The sequence below is a fragment of the Schistocerca americana genome, unplaced genomic scaffold, assembly GCF_021461395.2.
Source record: "Schistocerca americana isolate TAMUIC-IGC-003095 unplaced genomic scaffold, iqSchAmer2.1 HiC_scaffold_73, whole genome shotgun sequence".
In the NCBI taxonomy this organism is placed as follows: domain Eukaryota; kingdom Metazoa; phylum Arthropoda; class Insecta; order Orthoptera; family Acrididae; genus Schistocerca; species Schistocerca americana.
This window is the reverse complement of record NW_025726489.1, coordinates 838,067-862,106: the sequence shown is the minus strand read 5'-3', so window position 1 is coordinate 862,106 and position 24,040 is coordinate 838,067. Positions and strand designations below refer to the sequence as shown.

Here is a 24,040-nt window from a genome sequence, read left to right as displayed (position 1 = left end):
GTGTACAGTAAGTTATCGAAGTTGAGTGACTGTAGGAAAATATGACTTGGACAAACTCTCTAGTCAGTGTGACAAATGGTAGCTATCTTTAAATCTGGAGAAAATGTAAATTAATGCTGATGAGTAGGACAAACAAACATGTAATTTTCGGACAAAATATTACTACTGTTCTGCTCGACACAGTCAAGTTGTTCCATATCTGGGCATAACAACACAGAGATAGATGAAATGGAATGAGCATATGAGAACTATGGTGGGGAAGGTGAATGGTCGACTTGTTTATTTAGTGTTTCAGGAAATAGTGGTTCGCGTGTAAAGGAGACCGCATATAGGATGCTGGTGCAATCTATTCTAGAGTACTGCTCAAATGTTTGGGATCCATACCAGGTCAGATTGAAGGGAGTCATCGAAGCAGTTCACAAGCGGGCTGCTAGATTTGTTGCCGATAGATTCGAACAACACATAAGTGCTACAGAGGTGCTTTGGACACTATGAGTGGAATCTCTATAGGGAAGGCGACATTATTTTTGATAAACACTATTAAAAAAAAGTTTAGAGAGCCGGCATTTGAAGCTGACTGCCAAATGATTCTAATGCTGCCAACATATATTGCATGTAAGGACTATGGAGATAAGATACATGAAATTATGGCTCACACGCAGGCACACAGACAGTTTTTTTTCTCTCTATTTGTAATTAGAACAGGAAAGGAAATTACAAGTAGTGTTACAGGGTACACTCTACCACACACCGTACTGTGGTTTGCAGAGTATCAATGTACATGTAGACATTTTATCCTCTATCCTTGATAAAACCTCCTGGTACATCTATGCCAACATGCCAATCTTCTCTTCATCTCTTGACACTGTTCATCATTTGAAAGGCAATTTTGACCACTGCGTAGTCATTGTTACACGAAGCAAACTGTATCAAAAAAGAAGTACTTGCAGTGTGTATACACTGACAAGAAAAAAATCCCAGATTTTTCCAGATTTCCTGGTTAAAAAACACACTGTCCCCCATATCAGGATGTATACGCGGACAAGGAAAAAAATTCCCAGATTTTCCAGTTAAAAATACACTTTCTTCCAGATGAAAACATACTTTTTCCCTGTTAACCGACAGTCCTAAATGTCTGATCTTCTGGGCTCGAAATTCATCTAAATGACTCTTCATCAGAGTTTATTTTTAAATGAGAGTCAAACGCTCTGTGATTTAAGAAATTCATCGAACATTCTCAACTTGCGTAAAAGGAAATTTACTTTGATAGCAACACTTTTCAAACCACCATTCTGAATATTTTCCCGCGACCTATTTGAAATAGGTTCATTTCTGCAGTTGCCAGAGAGGGCCAGATGAGGGGGGTCACCGCACTCGCGCAGCTATGATGTCGTAGGGAGCCCGTATGTTCATACATGTAAAACATTAGAAGATCTTACATTATGTCATAAAAGAAACACGACATCAGAGAATACCAAAAGCATTGGAATTTCGTGACCCATACTAAAATGCGCACATTTAAAGTGCACATTTGTATGTCTAGACTCCCAGTGAAGGAGGCCACGACCTGATATTAAGCTTTTTAATGTAGTTTTTGGGATGTAAATGTTCTTTGAGTACCAGTACTATGTTATCTCATGTTTGGTTCTTTATTATGGCATAATGCCATACGTGCTATAAGTTGAAAACATGCAGTTGAAATGCAGCGAACAGTGTGTGGAATTAAACAATTCGTTTCAAATATATTGTCTGCCTCAGTGGAAAGGATAAATAAAAGAAAATTTCTGTAGCAAACTGACGAAAGTAACTTCATTGTTCTGCAAGGCAATTAGTGCTTGGTGGAAATAAAATAAAATCTGCAACTAACAACACATTTTACCCTTCTGTAATTATATGAATGTATATTAATTCACTTGATAGCCCCCAGCCACAGAAATCTGTTTTGTTTTCATTTGACGCGAGAGCAGTAAACTAAGAGGACACAGCAAATCACTAAATGTAAACATGGATCATGTGGAGACTACCCACTTCCCCAATATAACTCAGACTGCTCTGCGCATCAGCCCCGGATCTACGATATTTTGGAACCGGGGTAATGCCCCGCCACTCCCTCGAGCATTTGAGGTAGGAAGTCAAAAAATCGAAAAAATCAAATTTTCAAAAATATATTCATTTTGTAGCGCACATCTTTCTGAAGAGTCTAATGCATAAAACATGTGTGTTCGAGGAAATGTAAGATATGTTATTTGACTGTAAGTGTGCCGAAGTGCAGTGCCACACCTCTTCACACAGCATTGTCCTATTGCACATCACTGTATTTTGCTCTGTGGAATTGAAATGTGTATATTTTGTAATGGATGCCATCAAACCATATTCAGGACAGTGGAAATTAAAATGTCCTGTGGTGCCTCTCATGCTTACAGTTGGCCAGTTTGACATTCTGTCCTCCTCCTAAAAACCTCTTCAGAATATTTGCACTCTTTATTCCCTATCAGCTAACAACTTCCTGCTTTGTGTGACAAAATTAAATATAGAATACATAAAACCAGTAAAGACATGAGACAATCAAGACAACACACATATCTTCAATCCTTAGCTCCTAGAATTTTTTTTTTCCTCTCTAATCCTGCTACAGCTTTACATGGTGTGCTTTCCTTTTTGCGAAAGAATAGCTTACCTCAAAGTTCGTCAAACGTTTGCTACATGAAAAATCAAAATGTCGTTGTCTAATACTGAAAAAGCTATTAATACAAACAGGACCCAAGGCTGGTGTGGTTTCTTGATCTGATTACGTCTATATTGTCACACTCTGCTAGATAAAACAAAATAAGCCTTTCTAATACTGCAACAGTTGTAACACACACCAAATAAACAAGACTGTTTTGGCACAAATGGTCATTTTTATAACACGACATAATATAATTCACGAAGTGCCAATATCAAATGCCTATTAAGCCTACTACAAGCAAAAAGCTTTACTTTAGGAAATAGTTTCACACTTCATTCATGTGCTCCAGTTCCTCAAACATGAAATCTATAAGTAGTGGCACGAAATTTTTATACAAACTGAATTGTCATATTGTTCCATAATTAGTGTGATTTCCCCCGTTTCTTCTCCTTCCTCATTCTAACTAAGAATTTTGCTGTCCTTAATTCTGTAACTATTCCTTCAATGTCAAAGCTTATTCGCCGGTTAACTTCACTAACTCTGCCATAATCACCGGCTTAATTATCCTGCGATTATTCTCCGGTTAGGCGTTGTTACATGATCGTACAACGCATTTTCTGTGCTACTTCCAAAAAAGAACTTAAAGCTGCTGCTAGCTGGGGACTGTACAACTGGCCCTTACTAGTATAGCGATCTGGCCAAAAATTCTGTCAAAATTTCATTTTCTTGGATATATCAAGAAGGTAATATATAATCGCTGACTGCAGTGGCCGAGCGGTTCTAGGCACTTCAGTCTGGAACCGCGCGACCGCTACGGTCACAGGTTCGAATCCTGCCTCAGGCATGGATGTGTGTGATGTTCTTAGGTTAGTTAGGTTTAAGTAGTTCTAAGTTCTAGGGGACTGATGACCTCAGGTTTTAAGTCCCAAAGTGCTCAGACATTTTAATACGTAATCTTTCTTACCTGTTATTTGTTCATTTCCACTCTGGTAGTCTGAATCTATGGATTTAGCTAGTAATTATAACAACGCCCATCATTCGCAAACCCAGTCAACCACACAATCAGGCAGCAGTTGGCATTCATCCATTCGGAATTACCTCGCTCAGCTTGTATAGCCCCTTTTGTCTGTAGGAAAGTTTGTTTCTACATGAGACGAGGATTCCCCTGACAGAGACAACATGTACACTATGTACGCATTCAAAAATCAACTAACGATTCATTCAGAAATTAACTTAGAATGTGTTCAAAAATCGACAGCGATGCGTTTCGAAGTCATATGAATAATCGATAGACTCAGTTGATAGCTCCCGTCCACAGAAATTCGTTCTGTTTTCATTTGACGTAAGAGCAGTAAACGAAGAGAAAACAAACAAAATCACTAACATGGGTCACGTGGAGACTACACACTTCCCCACTATAGCTCAGACTGCTCTGCACATCAGCCCCGGATCTACAATATTTCCGAACCGGGGCAATACTTCCTACCAAAATTGGTGTCAGATCCGACATCTTTTTTGCTTTCAATTGCCACAGGGAACAGTGCTAGTGTTGGGTGGCTACATGCTAGAGTTATCCTATTAGGCAGTAGTTCGGAGGACAGTGGCGTGGAAAGGTTAGTCTTTGACCTTAAATTTGTCCCATAATTTAACAATATTATGAAAAGGAAAGTTTCCGCTCACCATACAGCACAGATGCTAAGTCACAGATAGGCAACAAAAAGACTGTTAGAGCTTTCGTCAGAAACATGACGCGCACAGCTCACTCACACACACACACACACACACACACACACACACACACACACACACACACACACACGACTGTCATCTCAGCAACTGTAGCCACATTGCAAGCAGCAGCAACGGTGCACGATGGGAGTGACGACTGGGTGGGGGTAAGGAGGAGGCTGAGGTGGGGAAGAGCAGGAATAGTAGGGTAGGGATGGCAGAGAATGCAGTGCTGCCGGGGAGTGCGCAGGGACAAGGTGGACAGAGGGTAGGGCACGGCAGCTATGTTCCGTCAGGAGGTTAGACGGAGGGCAGAGGGGAGTGGGGGAGGGTTGGGGGTTGGTGGAAAAGGAGAGAAGTAAAAAGACTGAATGCAATGGTGGAATGAGGGCTGTGCAGTGCTGGAATGGGAACAGGGAGGCTGGATGGGTGAGGACAATGACTAATGAAGGTTGAGGTCAGGAGGGTCACGGGAACATAGGATATATTACAGGGAAGTTCCCACCTGCGCAATTCAGAAAAGTTGGTGTTCGTGGGAAGGCACAGGTTGTGAATCAGTCATTGAAATGATGGATGTCATGTGTGGCAGAGAGCTCAGCAGCCGGGTGGTCCCCTCATTTCTTGGCCACAGTTTGTTGGTTTTTTAATTGATTGCATTCCCTGCATCACTCCATATTTTGCGTGCTATTTCCTTTCTGATGCACACACTCACTCACTGACTGCTCTCATTGTGATGTCACGGCAATTTTAGTGAGGTCTACTTCCTCAGATTCCATTCCTGTGTAATAAAGCCGATTTCTGAAATACCTTTTTGCAAAATAAGCTGTAGACGATAAGCTGCGAGTCTTTTCATCACAGCTAGTTAAAGTATCTGAACATTCATTACTATTCTAATTATTAATTTTACTTATATTTGTTTAAGGTTTTAAATCATCCGACATACATATGAGATTTATATTTTTTTGTTTTATCATTTCACATACGTGTATTTTTTAATTGTAAATAATAACTATTATTATGATAGAAAGTAATTATAATAATGATAATTTGTAAAGAAATTTATAACATGTGATTTTTTTTTTTTTTTACACCAAGCCCATAAAATGAACGAAATTTTTCATTTTTCAAAATTAATTGATGGTGATAAGTTAGTTTGCAGCAACTCTTGGATTTCTGTGCCAGTATGGGCTTAGTAATCACAAACTCCTTTTTTAAACATAAGAACATTCACCGGTATACTTGGGAAAGCAGGGGAACCAGATCTGTCATTGACTATATAATAACAGATCAGGAATTCAGGAAGGCTGTGAGGGACACACGTGTATTCAGGGGATTCTTTGATGACACTGATCATTATTTAATCTGCAGTGAAATTGGGATTGCGAGGCCGAAAGTGCAGGAGGTCAGGTCCATATGTGAGAGAATAAGAGTGGAGAAACTTCAGGATAAGGAAATCAGGCACAAGTACATAACAGCGATCTCAGAAAGGTACTAGTTAGTTGAATGTAGTCAATTACAGTCATTGGAAAAGGAATGGACAAGGTACAGGGACACAGTACTAGAAGTGGCTAAAGAATGTCTTGGAACAGTAGTGTGTAAAAGTAGGAGGAAGCAAACAGCTTGGTGGAATGACACAGTCAAGGCAGCCTGTAAAAGGAAAAAGAAGGCGTATAAAAAATGGCTACATACTAGAACTCAGGTAGACAGAGAAAGTTATGTTGAAGAAAGAAACAAAGCCAAACAGATAATTGCAGCATCCAAGAAGAAATCTTGGGGAGACTTTGGAAACAGGTTGGAGACATTGGGATAAGCTGCTGGAAAACCATTCTGGAGTGTAATTAGCAGTCTTCGAAAGGGAGGTAAGAAGGAAATGACAAGTATTTTGGACAGGTCAGGAAAACTGCTGGTGAATCCTGTGGATGCCTTGGGCAGATGGAGGGAATATTTTGAAGAGTTGCTCAATGTAGGTGAAAATACTATCAGTAATGTTTCAGATTTCGAGGTAGAATGGGATAGGAAAGATGATGGAAATAGGATCACGTTTGAGGAAGTGGAGAAAATGGTCAATAGATTGCAGTGCAATAAAGCAGCTGGGGTGGATGAAATTAAGTCGGAACTCATCAAGTACAGTGGAATGTCAGGTCTTAAATGGCTACACAGGATAATTGAAATGGCCTGGGAGTCGGGACAGGTTCCATCAGACTGGACAAAAGCAGTAATCACACCAATCTTTAAACATGGAAAAAGAAAAGATTGTAACAACTACAGAGGTATCTCTTTAATCAGCGTTGTGGGTAAAATCTTCTCAGGTATTGTTGAAAGGAAAGTGCGAGTATTAGTTGAGGAGCAATTGGATGAAAATCAGTGTGGGTTTAGGCCTCTTAGAGGTTGTCAGGACCAGATCTGTAGCTTACGACAAATAATGGAGAAGTGTTATGAGTGGAACAGGGAATTGTATCTATGCTTTATAGATCTAGAAAAGGCATATGACCGGGTTCCTAGGAGGAAGTAATTGTCTGTTCTATGAGATTATGGAATAGGAGGCAAACTTTTGCAAGCAATTAAAGGTCTTTAAGTTAAGAATGATTTTGAAGTAATAGGTTTAACATCAGAAGAGGCACCAATGTTAGCACTGAATAGGGGATCATGGAGGAATTTTATAAGGGGGGCTATGCTCCAGACTGAACGCTGAAAGGCATAATCAGTCTTAAATGATGATGATGATGGTGATAAGTTAGTTTGCAAAATTTCAAATTACTAAAAAACGCTGATTTACAGTTTTGAAGAATGTTAATTATGTATCAGCTTTTGTATGAAAAATATTTTTTTATACATCACCATTTTGAAGATATTCCCTCTGAAGCTAAAATGCCAAATTACCTTTCGAGACACATTTGCACTTAAAAGTTAAACTGGGCAGAAACAAAACATACATGTTTCACTATTCCCTACTCAAAATCTGTTTTGCTGAATTTATTTAACTTTGTGCAGGTATGCTTGTGTTGTGAATCCATTGTTTTTTAGGCGAACATCTAGCTCCTTGACACCTAAACTGTGGGACAAACACTGATGGTGGCTCCCTTATGCTCTGAAAAACATTCATGTGGGCATGTGTGGGTCCAGTGGAGGTTGTGCAAAGCACCATGATGGCCAAGGAATATCATACACTGGTTGCAGACCACATACACCCCTTCATGACAATCATTTTTCTCGACAGCAGTGGCATTTTCCATCAAGATAATGCACCATGTCACAAGGCCAGAAGAGTCAGTGGTTTGATGAACACAGTGGCAATTTCCAAGACATTTGGGATGTGACAAAGTAGAGTCACTCGTCCCGCACCTCCTCAAAATGTACGGTAATTAGGCGGCGTGCATGTGCACGCGTGCAGTTCTGGTGCCAATCCCCTCCAGCCATAAGAGACCGCAGGCCCACCTTTTATAACATGTGTAGCAAGGATCATAATGGTGAAATAACTCTTTCAAACAACAGGTTTACTTTCATTAATGGGGCTAGTGACTATTGGGTTCTGTGTCATGTGGAAATTATGTAACAGCCTCTTGACAACTTGTTCCTCAAAATTATTGAAATGTCTATCATTCTCCTTCCACATATTTCCCGGAATAGAGAAGCCTTGGAAAGTAGCTGTAGACACATTTCCCTTCCCACCGTCTATTCTCTTTATTATCCAATAGGAAACGCCAGTGGCTAGTGTCACCTTCTCAACCACACTTTTTAATGGGATTTTTACTCACCCACTGCCTCTTGCCCCTTCCAACATAAAATTCTATGACACTGCATGATTCAAATCACTTACCTGCACCTGCTGTGCACAGGGACTCTGATGCCCTACTACTCAGAACACAGAGGGCAATGAGAACACTCCAAGTACTTGGGGTGGCATGTGGCAGCACAGCACGCGGCACACTACTGAAGCAGCTGCCCCTTCGGAACAGAGCAGTGGACTCACCCAGTGACCAGGACGAGACTGCGTTTCTGGGCAGGGGCCACATTATCCTGTGTGATCTCTAGTAGGGGTGTATATACCTACTACCACTACCAGTGACGAAAATACAAAAAACATGCAACCAGATGGAACTTATTCAGGATTGTTAGGAGGGTGAAAATCATGCAGTGATGAACATAAGGAAAGAGAAGGAAAAGCAGTAGAACCTAGAACAGGCACTGGAGGAACAGAATGATGCAGGACATTAACTGGTATAATTTTGTCTGGAGCACAATTTGACTGTTGTTTAAGAGTTGTGAAAGAAGATTGTATACAAGTAAGAGATCTTTAAGACCAGAAGGTTCCAAACAGATTAAATAATGGTAAGAATGAGATTCAAAACCTGATTTAAATTGCGAAACTGCTGATTATAACTGAATACACGGGTGGCTACTCAAACTTGGAAAAAAGGATTCCCTGAATTCTGAGTGTGAAGAGGCAGATTTCCGGGAGCAGGTGGGGGCAGTATACCGCAATAATTACTTTTCTTTCCTCCCAGCTGAGCTGTATACCAGCCACACACAGTACTTAAACTGCAGTTTTTAAACACTGCTAATTTATTTGGAACAATAGTTATATAATTAACATTCTCGGATATTAAGTATTTTAAAATTTGAGATTTATAAAACTCAATAAAATTCAATTTCAGTACTAGGTGAAAAATGCACAATTCCTCGAGTCTTCCCCGATTTTTCCAGGTAAAATGTTATTCCCTGAGGATTCCAGGTTTTCCAGAAGAATTGCCACCCTCACTCATTGCAGAACAGTAGAAAATTGGAGATGGAACCAGGGTACACAGAAAACCAGAGATTGTCTAGTTTCTCAGGTAGCATTAAGCATCAACTGACAATCAGGGGACAGCAACACAGTAGAAGCCAAATAGGTCGATTGGAGAGATGTAATAGTGAAAACGTGAACACTATTCACAGATTACGTATTGGGCTTGTTCCAAATGACCAACTGCTGCATGTAGAATAGCAGTAGTAACAATGTACAATAGCGCGACACGTGATCAGTGTGTCACCAATCCTTCCAGCAAATGAATCTGGATGATGCCACCACTTTTTTGTACGAGCAGCTCCTGAACTGGATTCAGAAAGGATTAGTGAACCCCGTACCAAGCCTCCCAACCACATAAAAAAAAATCTGAGGAAGTACTAAGAATCAAACCCAGGCCCTTATGCACTGAAGACTACAGAGGCTGCCTAACACAAGAAATATAGAATTTAATTGATGGAAGGAGTAAGTATAAAAATTTGATAAGTGAATAAGCAAAAGGGAGTAAAAAGTCTGAAAATGAGTGACAAGTGTATACGGCAAATTAGGAATGGCTACAGGAGAAGTGAAGAACCGGCCAAGTGCACATGAATATGGGAAAGGCAGATGACATGGATATTATGATAAAGGAAATCTTTGGAGGAAGGACAAGCACTACTATGTATATCAAAAGCTCAGGTGGGCAAGCTAAGAAGGAAAGAATGAAAATGGAAGGAATATGTAGAAGGGATGTACGACGACAAGAAATGCAAAATACGTTCAGGCTTCAACAATTAATTGCAATTCCAAAGAAGACAGGTATGAATACTAAAGGACAATCAGCATGGTAAGTTCTGCCTGCAAAATACTTTCACAGATTCCTTATACAAAAGCAGAAGAACCATTAGAAGTCAACCACTGGGAAGGTCAGTTGAGAAGGAATGAAAATTACTGCACTACTTCACTCAGTAACTTCATTTTGGGGTGTGGAGAAATGTTGGCATACACAAGGCAAAACTGCCCTTACCACTACTTCAGAAGACAGGTTGAAGACAGGCGCACTACACTTAGAGTACCTGTAGAGTTAGAGATTTTGACAATGCTGAATGGAAAACACTTTTCAAAATACTGAAAGTAGCACAGATAAAATACAGGTAATGGAAGGATATCTACAACTTGTAACAAAAAGACTGAAGTCTTAAGAGTCAAAGGATATCAAAGGGAAGCAGTAGTGGAGAAGAGTGAGACAGGATTGTAACTTATCTTTGATGGTATTCAACCTCTACATTGTGCAAGGTTTAGCAAAGGAGATCAAGGACAAATTTGGAAAAGGAATTTAAGTTCAGGTACAAAGAAGTTAAAATCCTGAGCTTCATCAAAAAAGTTTTGTCAGATACTGTAAACGACTTTGAAAATATGTTGACCAGAAGGTATGATGTCTCAAAAAAGAGGTAATAGTATGAACTTCATGGAAAGGAGGGGATATAAAATGCATGCTGACAGGAAGTAAAGCTTTTCTGGGTACTTTAATACTCGATATAATTTAAGCCTTTTTCTGAAATGGTTTGCCTGAAGTGAGAGAATACTGGAGTGAAACATGGATAACTATCATGTGGAGACAAGAAGAGAACAGATACGTTTGAAATGTGATGCTATGAAAGAATGCTAAAGATAAGATGAGTAGATCAGGTAACTAATGGAAATATATTAACTAAGCTGATCATGAATAAAGATGTGGCATAACTTTACTAACAGAAGGGGTAGTTTGATATTACACATACAGAGCTATTCAGAATAGTTGGCTTGATGATGTGGGAAAGGGTAAAAATAATGACCAATGTCATGTTATTTAAAGTACCCAAGTCCAGCAAATGCTTTTGAATGTCTTCTTCATGTCCGAGTCCACAGATTATTCACAATACAGCTGGTGAAGACAGAGACAGTGACATTTACTGCTCACCTGCCGTCCTACGTGCCGTCGTCCTCTGCGCTGCAGGGGGAGAGATGTTCTCTGGCGAGGACTCACTCGCTGAATACACAGAGGCATCTGTCTCTTCACTATCTGAATCCACAAACTTTCTCTTCTTCTTAGGAGACCCCTTGCTTTTACCCTTGAAAGTCAGCTTTGTTTGTTTCAACGTCTCTGCGTAGACAAATGAAAAAGTTACATTATAAAAACTTACAATTCAGTGGACAAAACTTTACTGATAATTCACAGTTAAGCACACGAACCTTTGCGTTTCTCCTTGAGTTTCTTTTCCAGCTGTTCTGGGGCTACTCCTACTCGTTCCTGCAGTGGTCTGGCATCCACACCATCATCAGGAGTATCCTCATCTTTCTTTCCTTGCTGGAAATAATTTTTTCTAGCTGTAAAAACACTTTCTACAAAAAACTGCAATTCACAGGCTGCAACTACTCTGCAGGCGTTACCCACAACAGTTTTTCTGCACGATTAAAGACACCTCTGCATTTTACACCATTCCAGAGTGACACTTATATCTGAGATAACACTGAGTTAATCTGGCACTGGACAATTGTCATCCGCTACATGAAGTGTAATAATGTAAGAGGGGAGTTTTCACACTTCTGTACTCCCCACGTTAAGTAATTACAGGTTAAAACACTTGGTAACAGTAACATAATCTGTATCACCAGATCCCAGTTGCACATTGCCATTTTTTTGCCACATATCTTTTTCCTCCGAGCTGAATATTTGATGTCAACGACCCAGATACTGAGCAATCTAAGAAAATAATTTTCCTACTTTTGTTAATATTCTTTGCAATACTGCGGCTATAATAGCCTTGCAATCAGTAATGTCACCTTCCAAGATAGTCAATTCAAAAAGCCCAGGTCTAAGTCACTAGCGTGTGACCTTGCAAGTTTGTTACCCAAATTATCTGTGACCATGTCACAATGAATACTTGTACACTAGGGCAGAAAGCATTTAATACAGTAGTGTTTGACTTGTAAATAAAATGTTTCCTTTGAATCTTGGTACCCACTGCTGTCAATGGAAACAACCTACTGCCTCGTACTGAGTGCAGTGGTTTAATATGACGGAGACACAGTTTGAAGCAATTTTAAATCTTAATTACTTAGGTTTGATATATCTTAAGTCACACATTTCAGTTATTAATATATTTGAATTTATAATTAATATGCTTTAAAAATAAACCTCAAATTAAAAATCTGGAAACATTCTGAATTCAGAAAATACAAATGGCAGCTGAACATATCTGCATGGATAAATTTCACCATTGTGAAATCTCAGCCCCAAGGGCAACAGACAAGTCTGACCATTACATTGTAAAGATCATAATAAATGACTGCTATGGTAAGGAAGAATTCTACAAATAAAAGCACAAGAAAATTCAACCAAACCAAATTAATAAATATGGAGTACTACAAATTAAAATTTATTGAAGAATTACGTCCAATAAATCCAAGGAAGAGCACAATCACCCAGTTTAGGAAAGACTCCAAAGCTTTGATACCCCAATCCCAAATGTTAGAATAAATTTATAACTAATAAAACAAAGGAATTTGAAACTTAACAGTCCATTGAAACCCATTTAAAACACGTATTTTACGATCCAATTTGAAATAAATAGGAATCACTGATTTAAACAAAAGGTAGTGGTATAGGTAAACATATACTTCTAAAATTGTTATAATGAAACTGGTTACTAAATTATAATTTTATTGAAGTATATAGGTCCTGCAATTGGTAGGAATATTTAGGATTAATGTAATTAGGTGAAATCTGGAACAAATGATCAAGTACGATTGAAAGAATTTTTTTTAAATTTTTTTTTTAAACTAAGATGGTTTTGTGTTAAAACAGTATCGAAGTTAAACCCTGTGGTATTTAAAGAAAAAACCAACAGAGAATCAAAATTGATTAGAAAATTAAAATGTAATTAGTGAAAATGTTGTAAGTGGCGTGTTTTGTCAATAATAAATAAAAGACCTATTCCGCCACATTCAGTGAAGCTGCATTATTAGCAAATAGTAGTCAAAATGAAAGAACCCAGCAGGCGGGAAATTTCACAAATTCCACCCATAAAATTTTTAAAAACTCACTAGAAGTAATAGAAAAAATTTCAAGCAAAAGTTCAACTCAAATTCTAAACTGAAGGAAACACTTCATGGCATTTGCTTCAGAACTGCTACAAATTCGTCAGGCAATAGACCGTACCACTCTAGCTGTCAACACAACTGGCACAGCTAAGAGTATCCTACAACTTCCACATCGCTGGCAACGGGTTATACACAATGCTGGTGACTACTATGAAGGTCAGTGAAACTTTCAAACACGTATCTGTTTTGTATGAGCTGTAAATAAATAATCGCCACTACTGAAGTTCCAACCCTCATAGTTATGTATGAATAGGGCTGCAGTTATTGAATCTGAAACAGTGAGAAGTTTAACCCTGCCTGAAGGGTCAAAGGGAAGCTGGTGACTTATTTCAACTACGTTTTGACAGTTTACAATATTATGTAAAAGATAGTTGCTACTCACCATATAGCAGATATGCCAACTCACAGACAGGCACAAGGAAAAGATTCTCAGAATGTGACACATACACACACACACACACACACACACACACACACACACACACACACACAAATACGTGCACACCCACCACTGTCTGGCTACTTATGCCCGAGTATTTCTGACAAAGACCTAGTTCGCAGAAAACTCGCTTTCTGAGACTTTTTGTTGTGCCTATCTGTGACCCAGCATCTCTACTATATGACGAGTAGCAACTGTACTTTTCATAATATTGTTACATTCCATCCTGGGTTTTCCATAATTTGATTTTGATAGTTCATTTGCATAGATAACAAATACAGGCCCATCAATTAACATTTCCTAAAAATCTTCGGAGCAGTACATCTTTTATTTGTACACACCCCCTGACAGAGTGTGGGTGGATCCCCACTGCAACTGCACACGATATATCGCACATCACAGAAGCTCCAAGGGGGTAAGATTATGGTATATTGCCCCATCAGAAACTGTTTGGTGCGTCACAACAACAAAATCCAGGCCATGAGCTTATGTTCAAGTTTTTGTTTCTCTCTTCCTGTAAGTGTGATAATTTCCTATTGTGAACCAGCATAAACAGTAAATTCAGTGACTTTTAGAGAAACTTAACAAGCGTAAGTAAAATATAAACTTTTTCGTTTCTGTTGGTACGGCTGTATCCATGTTCCCATTACACTTGGGGAGGGGGGGGGACCATTTCTAATGGGAGAGCTGGCCATTCCACACTCCCAACCAGTTTGTCAGTAGCATTTGTGATGTCTGAGCAACAGGTACACTCAACCATTGCACAATGCACGATTATAAAATTTCTTGCTTGTGAAGGAGATCAAGCAACAATTTTTTAGAGATGGATGCCACAGTTCACGAAAAAAATTTCGATGACTCATGTTTAGTTGGCATAGAGTTCAGGGAGGACAAGAACTAGTACAAAAATCAGTAACACGATCGCCGTCCTCTAACCAGCATTATGGATGAAAACATTCACACAGTACAAGACATTGTTTAAGAAAACCAACAGGTGAGTGCATCCAAAATTGCAGAATAGGTTGAAATAAGTTGCAGGAGCTATCAAATAATCGTCAGAAATTACCTGAAGTTCAGGAAAGTTTGTGCTATGTGGGTCCCCCACCTTTTACTGCAGATCAGAAGTTGCGAGTTTGCAGGTCTGGGAGATGTTTACAGCAAGGTTTTGCAAAGAAGAAAAATTTCTTAGACGGATCCTGACCTGCGACAACATGTGCACCCACCACTACAATCCAGAACAAAAACTAACCAGTATGGTGTGGCAGAGGAAAGGGGGGAGAGCGTCAGTGTAAACCAAGAATCTAATGTCAGCTGCCACCGTTCTTCCTACCATCTTCAACCGCAGTCATTTTGTTAATTGATATTTCACTTTAATGATGCACAACAAATGCTGATTACAACTAAGCTGTCAAACTGGGTGAGGGCTGGATATTGCTGCAAAAGACAAGACCTATTTGAGAGGCCATCATCCTCCATGACAATGCCAGGCCCCACAATGCAGCTGTAACTGACTCAAAACTTCAATAAGTGCACTGAACTGAATTTCATCATCCTCCCTACACTCCAAGGCTTATCAACTTGGGGTGCTTTTTTTTGGGTGCTGGCAGAAGCTCTACAAGGGCAACAGTTTGATAATGAGATGGGCATGGAGGGATACTAGTACAATTGGCTACTGACACAAGCAGTTTCATTCTCCACTGCTTGGGACAAAAAAAAAAAAAAAAAAAAAAAAAAAAAAAAAAAAAAAAAAAAATATATATATATATATATATCTCTTCCTTGTTCAGACAATTTTTTTGCTGAAGAATGAAACAATACATAACAAAAATCCCATTTATATCTGATTTGCCCTCAAAAAAACCCACATCCCATAGTAGTACACAGCTTTGAACTTGGGTGTAGGTGTTACATTATCAACGTAGTCCCACATTTTAACCGAATTAATCACTCTGTAGCATGTCATTGGAGATTAACAATCCTTTGCATCAAAATACTCAACCAATTGCCTCTCCCTGGAGGACCATCATTCGAGTTTAGATCTGCGTTATAACAAATTTCCAGTGTCTTAATTAGACATGTGCCAGTCAGAATTATACCTTACTGAGCAGTTTGCCCTTGCTAGTGTTTTATTCAAGTCACCTTATGTGGGATGAACACGCAAAAATACTAGGCAAGAGGAGTTTTCAGCACTTTATGCCCTTTGAGCCCTAATGTGAGAACAGCAGCCAAGTGCTCAACAGTTACACGCCATTCCTACGTACATTCAGTTGCTATATGTATGAGATCTTTTGCAAATGGATACAATTATCGAACTACAGAAAATGTCCACAAGAACAATAATGAAAAGCCATTCTCCAGCTCATTACTAAGAAACTTGTTTGAAGAGTTAATGATTCCCATTCCACCATTTGGGTATACCTTCAATTCACAAAGAACAGCATCAACAACTACTACATTTGAAGACTATACACAGCCATGGAACAAAACTCATACTTAACTAACATTTAGCAAGAAAGAATTCGAAACAGTATATTCTGCTGGGATCTGAAATATACAACAAATATTCCGAAAAGATTTAAGAGACATGTAAAAACAAATCTATTTAAATCTTACTTTTTAAATAATACACAAATAATACAGTGCATCCTCAGTTGTTATTTAGATGAAGTAAGAGTTGGTAAACATGCTCCAATTGTTCGAAGAGATTTTGGGATTGCAGCCGGTCGTCATAAATTTCATTCCACCATATTTCAACTTGACACCTGCCATCTAAGACTGATGACGACATCCTTCGTTCTGCCATATATCGCACGCTGATAGTACTGCCGCGCATAGGTGAGAGTCACAGTGACAGAAGGATCACACAGCCCGGCGGCAGTACCCTCGCTGGTGAAACTGCAAGGATCAGCTCTCTTCAGTGTTGTCATTCGCTGCAGTTATTAAAGTATTATGGAGTCTTCATCTTGAGCAAATCTCGGAGATGATAGGATTCCACGCACTATCCAGCTGGTAGCTACTGTTGCAGTTGGCTTTTTCACGATGCGTATTTCAACAGCTTCTTTTATAACGGAGTCCCAAAAAGCTGCTGTTGTGGCCAAAATTAACGATTTGTCATACTCCATTGAATGTCCATTGGAGATACAATGTTCTGCAATTGCAGACTTGCTGGGTCACAGGAGATGAGTGCAACGCAACATTCTTACACTGTGCATGTTTGTCCTATACAGGCCGTAGCCCACTGGCAAGGCATTTTACAAATTCCCGCTTTCCACAATTGCGAATTATCCTTCACTGATCCCAGCAGATCCAAAACATTAGATGATGGGCGGAAAATCACTTTCACCTGAATGTTATTAAAGATTCTTCCTATTTTGAAGTAAATATTTCCAACGAAGGGAACAAAAGCTAGGAACTTTCCTTGTACATTCTCCTCTTTATCCATTTTTCCAGGTCTTGGTTTTAGCTGAGAATGCCCTGTTAATTTGCTGGAACAAGTATCCATTGTCTCTGAACACTGTCCGTAAACGTGCAAGCTCTTCAGGTAAACTATGACATGGGTGGACAAAGTGATGAGATGGTCAACTGCAGAACAGTGTGCTATAAATCCACATTGTGAAGTGTTTAGTAAATTGCGAGGCTCGAGCCACCACACCAGCTGGGCAGGAATCATACATTCCATCACCTTGCAAACACAGCTGGTGGCAGAAATGGGGCAGTAGCTAGAAGAAAGATGTTTGTCATACCCTTATCTAAACCTGGTAGGGACAGTGGCTTCACACCACCATATGGGAAATGTATCCTATGCCCAGATGTGGTTGTATGCATGAAGCAGAAAGTGCTTCCCACAAGAGAAAGGTTCTGCGACATCTGAATGCGAGCATTGTCTGATCCTGGGGCAGAGGATCAGGATGAAGTGAGAGTACGATCTAGCTCCCCCATAGAAAAGACAGCATTGTAGCACTTCTGAGAAGAGAAGGGAATTGCCCAAGCCACCTCTGCTCATTTCCAATGGAGAGGCAGAAAGATAGTGAAAGGAGCTCAAAATCCCTGAAGAATGGCGGCCCAAGGTGTTAGAGATAGCAAGAGAGTCCAGTGATATCATATGCTGCTGTCAAGCCAGAAATGGGGGAATGGATCATGGTCCCATGGAAACTTCTGAGGTTGGCCCACATGACAGAAAAAGGAGTGGAACTGTTAAACAAATGAATGTAATCCAGCTAGCTTTTTTGCTATCCAGAAGAACACAACGAAACTGTGCAAGCAACTGTTTATAACAAATGCAGTTTGCCATCGTAGGATCACTGTTAAAAATGCAGAGAGCACATCTCCATGAACGAATTGCATTATGGCACACTTCAGTCCACCGAGGGACCAGGACACGGCATGATAGAGATGAAGCGCAAAGAATGGAACATTTGGCGGTGCTAAGAAATACGTTTGTAAGATATGCCACCAGGGAAGAGTAAGGCATCGTTGGCCTTCGTAAGCCGCCATTTGACTGGGATAAGTCAGCGAAAGGATAGCACATGGGTCACTATTGTGTGTCAGAACGGACCACTCAAGATTATGGGCAAGCAGGGCAGTGCAGGAGGATGGGTCCAAATGGGAATGGTTGTGCCTGGAGTGTGAAAGGAACATGGATGCTCCTGTGTTAAGGCAGGAGGAGGTTAAGTTTGCTGAGGACAGTTCTCAGACAGGTTCTGGGCGAGTCCTAACAACATGGTGTGCATTTACATCATCGAGCAGCAGAAAGGGGTGAGGAATCTGATCAGTAAGTTGGAGAAAGTCTGCCCTGGTGTCATCAAATTACAGAGGGATGTTAATAGTACAAAGGGAAAAGGTGAACTGACAAAGGAAAAGGTGAACTGAAATAGCCTGAAGATGGGTACTGAGGGGGAGAGGTTCACTATGCACGTCATCCCATATGAGCAGCATGACTTCCCATGAGACGGAATGCCATCCTCTGTGAGGAGCGGGAGGGGAGGGGAGGGGGGACTGGGAAGAAATGCGAGAGCTCAAAATGGTTGTGAGGGGACAATTGTTCTCTGCCTCCAGAAAACAAGTGGACGCTGCGATCAGCCACAAATCCTCTTTGTCAGATCGAAGGCCACGAATGTTCCACTGTAAGGGCAGGGGAGGAGGGAAGAAATGAAGGGGGTGTCACCTCAGCGGCTGTAGAGTGCCAGCCTTCAAAGACTCCCTGCTACAGGGTGCAGATCCTGCTCCATGAGATCTACAGAGGCATCTGCAGTCCCCCTCTTGCCAGTGTGCACCACCAACCATTTTTGTCGTAGACTCCTCAGTTTGACACAGAGGTTCGCCGGGCGAGGGTATCACGTGGCGACACTGTCTAAGAGGATCTCCGATTCAATAAAGGAGTAGACTCGTTGCATTTCTTTGACTTCTTGGAGCGTTTCCCATTGGCACAGGAAGACTCCTATGTTTCTTAGCTGGAGGGGCATAGGAAGTCTTCACAAGAGTACTCATTCTGTCCTTTTCAGCATGCCGGTTGTGTAGCAGTGGACTTTGCCCTGTGGGGCGAAGGTTTGGTGGCTTGCTGCACAGTTGGCAAGGAGACGGCGGTGCTACCATGACACTGGGCTATTTTACAACTGCAGTGCTTAATTTGTGGTCGCATGTCTGCGTGGGCATGTCCGTGGAGCGAGATTTAGAAAGAACAGTACTTTAAGTGCCAGATGGTAGAACAAGTTTGTGACTAGCCAATAACATGTGAGCAAGTAAGTAAGGCATTTTTTCCATTGCCAGGATCTTCTGGACAGCTTGCTCATCGAGATATATGGGACAATCTCGACAGGAAGCAGCATGGTCGCTACTGCAGTTGATACAATGGGGAGGATGTGGCGAACAATCACTCTCGTGAGCATCCCTGCCACAGGTTACATATTTAGCCGAGTATCGACAGGACATTTGAGTGTGGCTGAAATGATGATGCTGGTAGCGGCTCATCGGGTTAGGAATGTACGGTCTGACTGTGATAACTTCATAGCCTGCTTAGATCTTGCAAGGAAGCACCATTCTATCAAATGTCAAAACAAGAGGGCGTGTGGGCACTAAGGATGCATCAACCATTTTCAAAACCTGGTGGACTGCAATGACACTCTGATCACAGAGATATGGTTGGTTGGTTTAAAGGCAGGAGAAGGGACCAAACTATGAGGTCATCAGTCCCTTGTTCCTAATGAAACAATGCCATAAGTGTGAGAATAAAATGGATGAAACATATAACACAAAACGGAAAGAAAGGAAAAGCCACAAGAACAAAGGGAAGGCAACGAACACAAAGGAACAAAAGAGGACAAGAAAACAACAAAGACGTTAGAAACAGAAGAGAGTAAAACATGAAAGCAGATTACAGTGGCTGGCCCAGCCTCCGCCAGTACACTGGTCACCGGACTCGTCCTAAAGGCTCCTGTTGTTAATCGAACCCCACAGTGGTGCACAGGGTCGAGTAAATGCAATACTGAAGGCGCTGCAGAACCATAAACCACACTCCCATAGTGAACTCGCGATTGGACAAGGGCTCTGTAGAGCTGCAGCAGCTTACAGCTATCTGCACCCCAATCGGTGTTGCTCAGGCAATGGAGGGCATTGAGGTGTTGCCAACACTTCTGATTAAGCCAGGAAGATGAGGGAGCCAAGTCAATCGAGCGTCAAAAACCAGTCCTAGGAATTTATATGTCTCCAGTACAGTGAGTGGATTGTCATTAAGGTAAAGTGCGTGTTGCGGTTGAACGGTACGACACTGACAGAAGTGCATGCCATGACTTTGTGGATGAAAACTGGAAGCCGTGGGCTAGAGCCCATGACTGCGCCTTGTGGATGGCTCCCTGCAGGCGCCGCTCAGCAACAACAGTACTGGAGCAGCAGTATGAAATGCAGAAGTCGTCTGCATACGGAGAAGGTGAGACGGAGGGCCCGACAGCTGCTGCTAGTCTCTTAATGGCCACACTAAAAATAGAGACACTCAATACAGAGCCCTACAGGACTCCATTCTCCCGGATACGGATGGAAGTATGGGAGTCAACAACTAGGACACGGGAAGTATGGAGTGACAGGAAGATTTGGATAGAAATTGGGAGTGGTCCCCGGAGACCCCACTCATATAATGTAGGAAGGATATGATGTCACCAAGTAGTGTCGTATGCTTTACGTAAGTCAAAAAAGACATCAGGTGTTGCCGCCTGGAAAAGGCTGTTTGGATGGCAGACTCGATGGACACAAGATTATCAGTGGTAGAGCGACCCTGGAGGAAGCCGCCCTGACATGGAGCCAGCAAGCCACGTGACTAGGACCCAACCCAACTGCCGACATACCATACATTCCAGCAGCTTACAAAACATGTTGGAGAGGCTGTTCGGCCGACAGCTATCCACATTAAGAGGGTTTTTACCGTGTTTATATTTGAATTTCTATTTCTGTCAGACCATCGAACAGAACACCATGGGAAGAATTCAGAGTTATATGGGCCTCAATATGAGCAGGAAAGCTGTGGAGAAATGAAGCAAGCAGCAGTTGTGCCTGAGAATCAGAAGTAGTCTCCAGAAGCGAAGTGCCATTGCGTAAACAAGCAGGATTTCACAGGTCTGGGAACTGCATCAACACCCTTCATAATGAGGAATGGATGTACCATTGCAATGGACTGACCTCTTTCAGTACATGAAACCATAAGGAACTGCTGCAGCAGGGAGGGTCTTTCAATCTTTATCCCATTTACGTTTGTTAGATGTTGACTGCGAAGAGGATTGGCTCACTGCACGAAAATCCTCATGATTGCCAGTGTGTCCAATAGTGTGATCCTTCCAACTGGGGGCAGGAGCCTTCAGAGGTGGCCTCACTTGCGTTAGGTGATTATTCAAACCTCAGGTCACACCTGCCTAACACCTTACAGAGGGAAATATCTGCAATTTAGGAGTGTAGCAGTTGAGGTAATCACCCCTCCCTGGGCCTGGTCTGTACCAGAGGGGTACCATATTTACTCGAATCCAAGCCGCATCTGAAAAATGAGACTCGAAATCAAGGAAAAAAATTTCCCTAATCTAAGCCGCATCTGAAATTTGAGACTCTAAATTCAAGGGAGAGAAAAGTTTTAGGCCGCACCTCCAAATCGAAAGAAAGTTGGTCCATTGTAATATGAGACACAATTTAGGTCGAATGAATGACGATGCAGCTACAGTAGTTTGGTTCGAGTCTTAAGCTTGGCAGTTAAGCTTTACCAGGTAGCCATTGCTATGCGTCAGGCGCTCCGTCCATATTTATACCGGAACCCTTCCTTTTTTACGTGCTTCGTATGGTTTGAATCGATTGCTTACTTTTCTTTGATCTGATAAGTGCCGTTCTCTTTGTTATAGGTGTTTACGTCACTCTAAGCTGAAAATGCATTATTGTACTGTGTCATGCATTGTTTGTCGCAATCTGATAGTGCGTGTTTACGACCTGTCGCCGCTCGCGGCATGGCTTGCATTTGTGCGCACTACCGCCGCTTACGATAAAAAAAGAGGAATTGCCTCATTAGCGAAACAATGGCAAGATACTGCGATTTGTTGTTACTTACACTGCTGCTTTCTTTGATAATGATCAACAAGAACCAAATAATACGTCTGCGTATGATAGAAGATGTTCTGAACGAGAGTTTGGCTAAAATTTTTCACCGTTTGAAAATCTTTGCAGATGCCTCTTTTGTTCATTACATTCTGCACAGAAATTAGAGTCATCTTAGATTTAAAAATCTAGTCAATTGCCGTGCTTCATTTCTGACTGTATCGCTATTAGGCATAAGAATAATACGAATATAAACATGACATGATGTGTATATTCTTACGCGTTTACTGTTGTCTCACATTAGTTTCGTAGTTTATTAGGCAGACAGGATTCAAATGAGATAGCAGCAAACACGAAAGAATACATGGCAAAATGTTTATATTCGTATTATTCTTAAGGTGAAGAGAATACTGCATGTGATTTACAATTCATAAAAGTTCCTGTTAGCAACCATCTCTTCTCACAGGTAGGAAAAAATTCAGAACTTCAAAGAGTTGGCCATATTGACAAACATCCAAAACAGTCTTGCCAGTCGGATTTTCGTAGTACATCGAAATGATGCTACATTCGAAGATGAACAATACGGAATTTGTATTTACTTCATTGGATAATGCATGAAAATGCAGTGGTCGAAACTCGGGGCGGAGAAAAAAGCTCGTCTTCTACCTTTTTTTTTTAAATTTATTTACTGACTCAGAGGTTTTGGCACTAGTATTTATCTTTTTGCCTGCAAAGCATGCCTGTGCAGCGCTACATATATTCGACGGCAGAAGTTAGTTGTGGCGGCACCTACCAACATTTTTCAGAACTTCCGCTTACTTTGCACTCGATTCTAAGCTGCAGGCAGTTTTTTGGATTACAAAAACCTGAAAAGAGTGCGGTTTACATTCGAGTAAATATGGTACATGCGAACCCTCCCTGTCGACCCGGGGCTGGGAATTACACATTACCCAGTCACCTGTTACGTGTCAGACGTGTGGGCTAGCCTTCAGGAGTGCACAGGGAGGAAGAAAAAGAGAATCCTCTAATGCCAGAGATAGAGGAAGGATAAAGACAAAAACCAGGGAATAAAAACCACTGGTGGGATTGTTCTGATGTCAGTTACCGAAAATGCGGATCACATTCCCACATTCCCAAAAGCACCCCAGGCATGTTCCTCAAGACAGATGAAATGGGGTAGCAAGAGGATAGACATGCAGCACAGAAGGGAAAGGATACGGCAAAGACTGGGGCCTGTGGTAACCAAGCAGGACCCCGCCAAAGAGAGGCAAGCCCTCAGGGACGATGCGGGTCGTACACGGTTTGTCTGCCACTGAACACTTCCTCCGTCAGTGTCCACTTGATTCCAAACCTATGGCATCCTTTCTGCTCACCTCAATCAACTTCATACTTACTAGCAACTACTTCACCTCTGAGGGGCAGACATACAAATGTATCAACAGTATGGCCATGGGGGGCCAGGATGGCCCCTTACTATGCCAACCTTTTCATGGGTCACTCTGAGGGGACTTTCCTGTTATCCAGAAGCCTTCAAGCCACTGGTTTGTTTTCATACAATGATATCTTTGCCACATGGACACACGTTGAGTCTGACCGTAAAATTCCTGTAATCTCTGAATACGTTCTCCCAATCAAATTTCACATGGTCCTATTCTGAATTCCATGCCATTTTCCTTTATGTTCATCTTATCACTGAAGGCCAGCTACACATTTCTGTCCACATTAACAAGCAACAGTACTT

General features: G+C 41.2%; 1 protein-coding gene across 1 annotated transcript in view; it reads right to left on the bottom strand.

The window, feature by feature from the left end:
• LOC124589806 (DNA topoisomerase 2-like) overlaps nt 1-24,040 on the bottom strand; it is a 147,484-nt gene that overhangs the window by 22,321 nt on the left and 101,123 nt on the right. Inside the window, exons 21-22 of the mRNA XM_047131593.1 lie at nt 11,391-11,505; nt 11,119-11,301 (exon numbers count right to left, since the gene is read on the bottom strand). Coding sequence (XP_046987549.1) covers nt 11,119-11,301; nt 11,391-11,505 — 298 coding nt within the window. The remainder of the gene's footprint in view (nt 1-11,118; nt 11,302-11,390; nt 11,506-24,040) is intronic.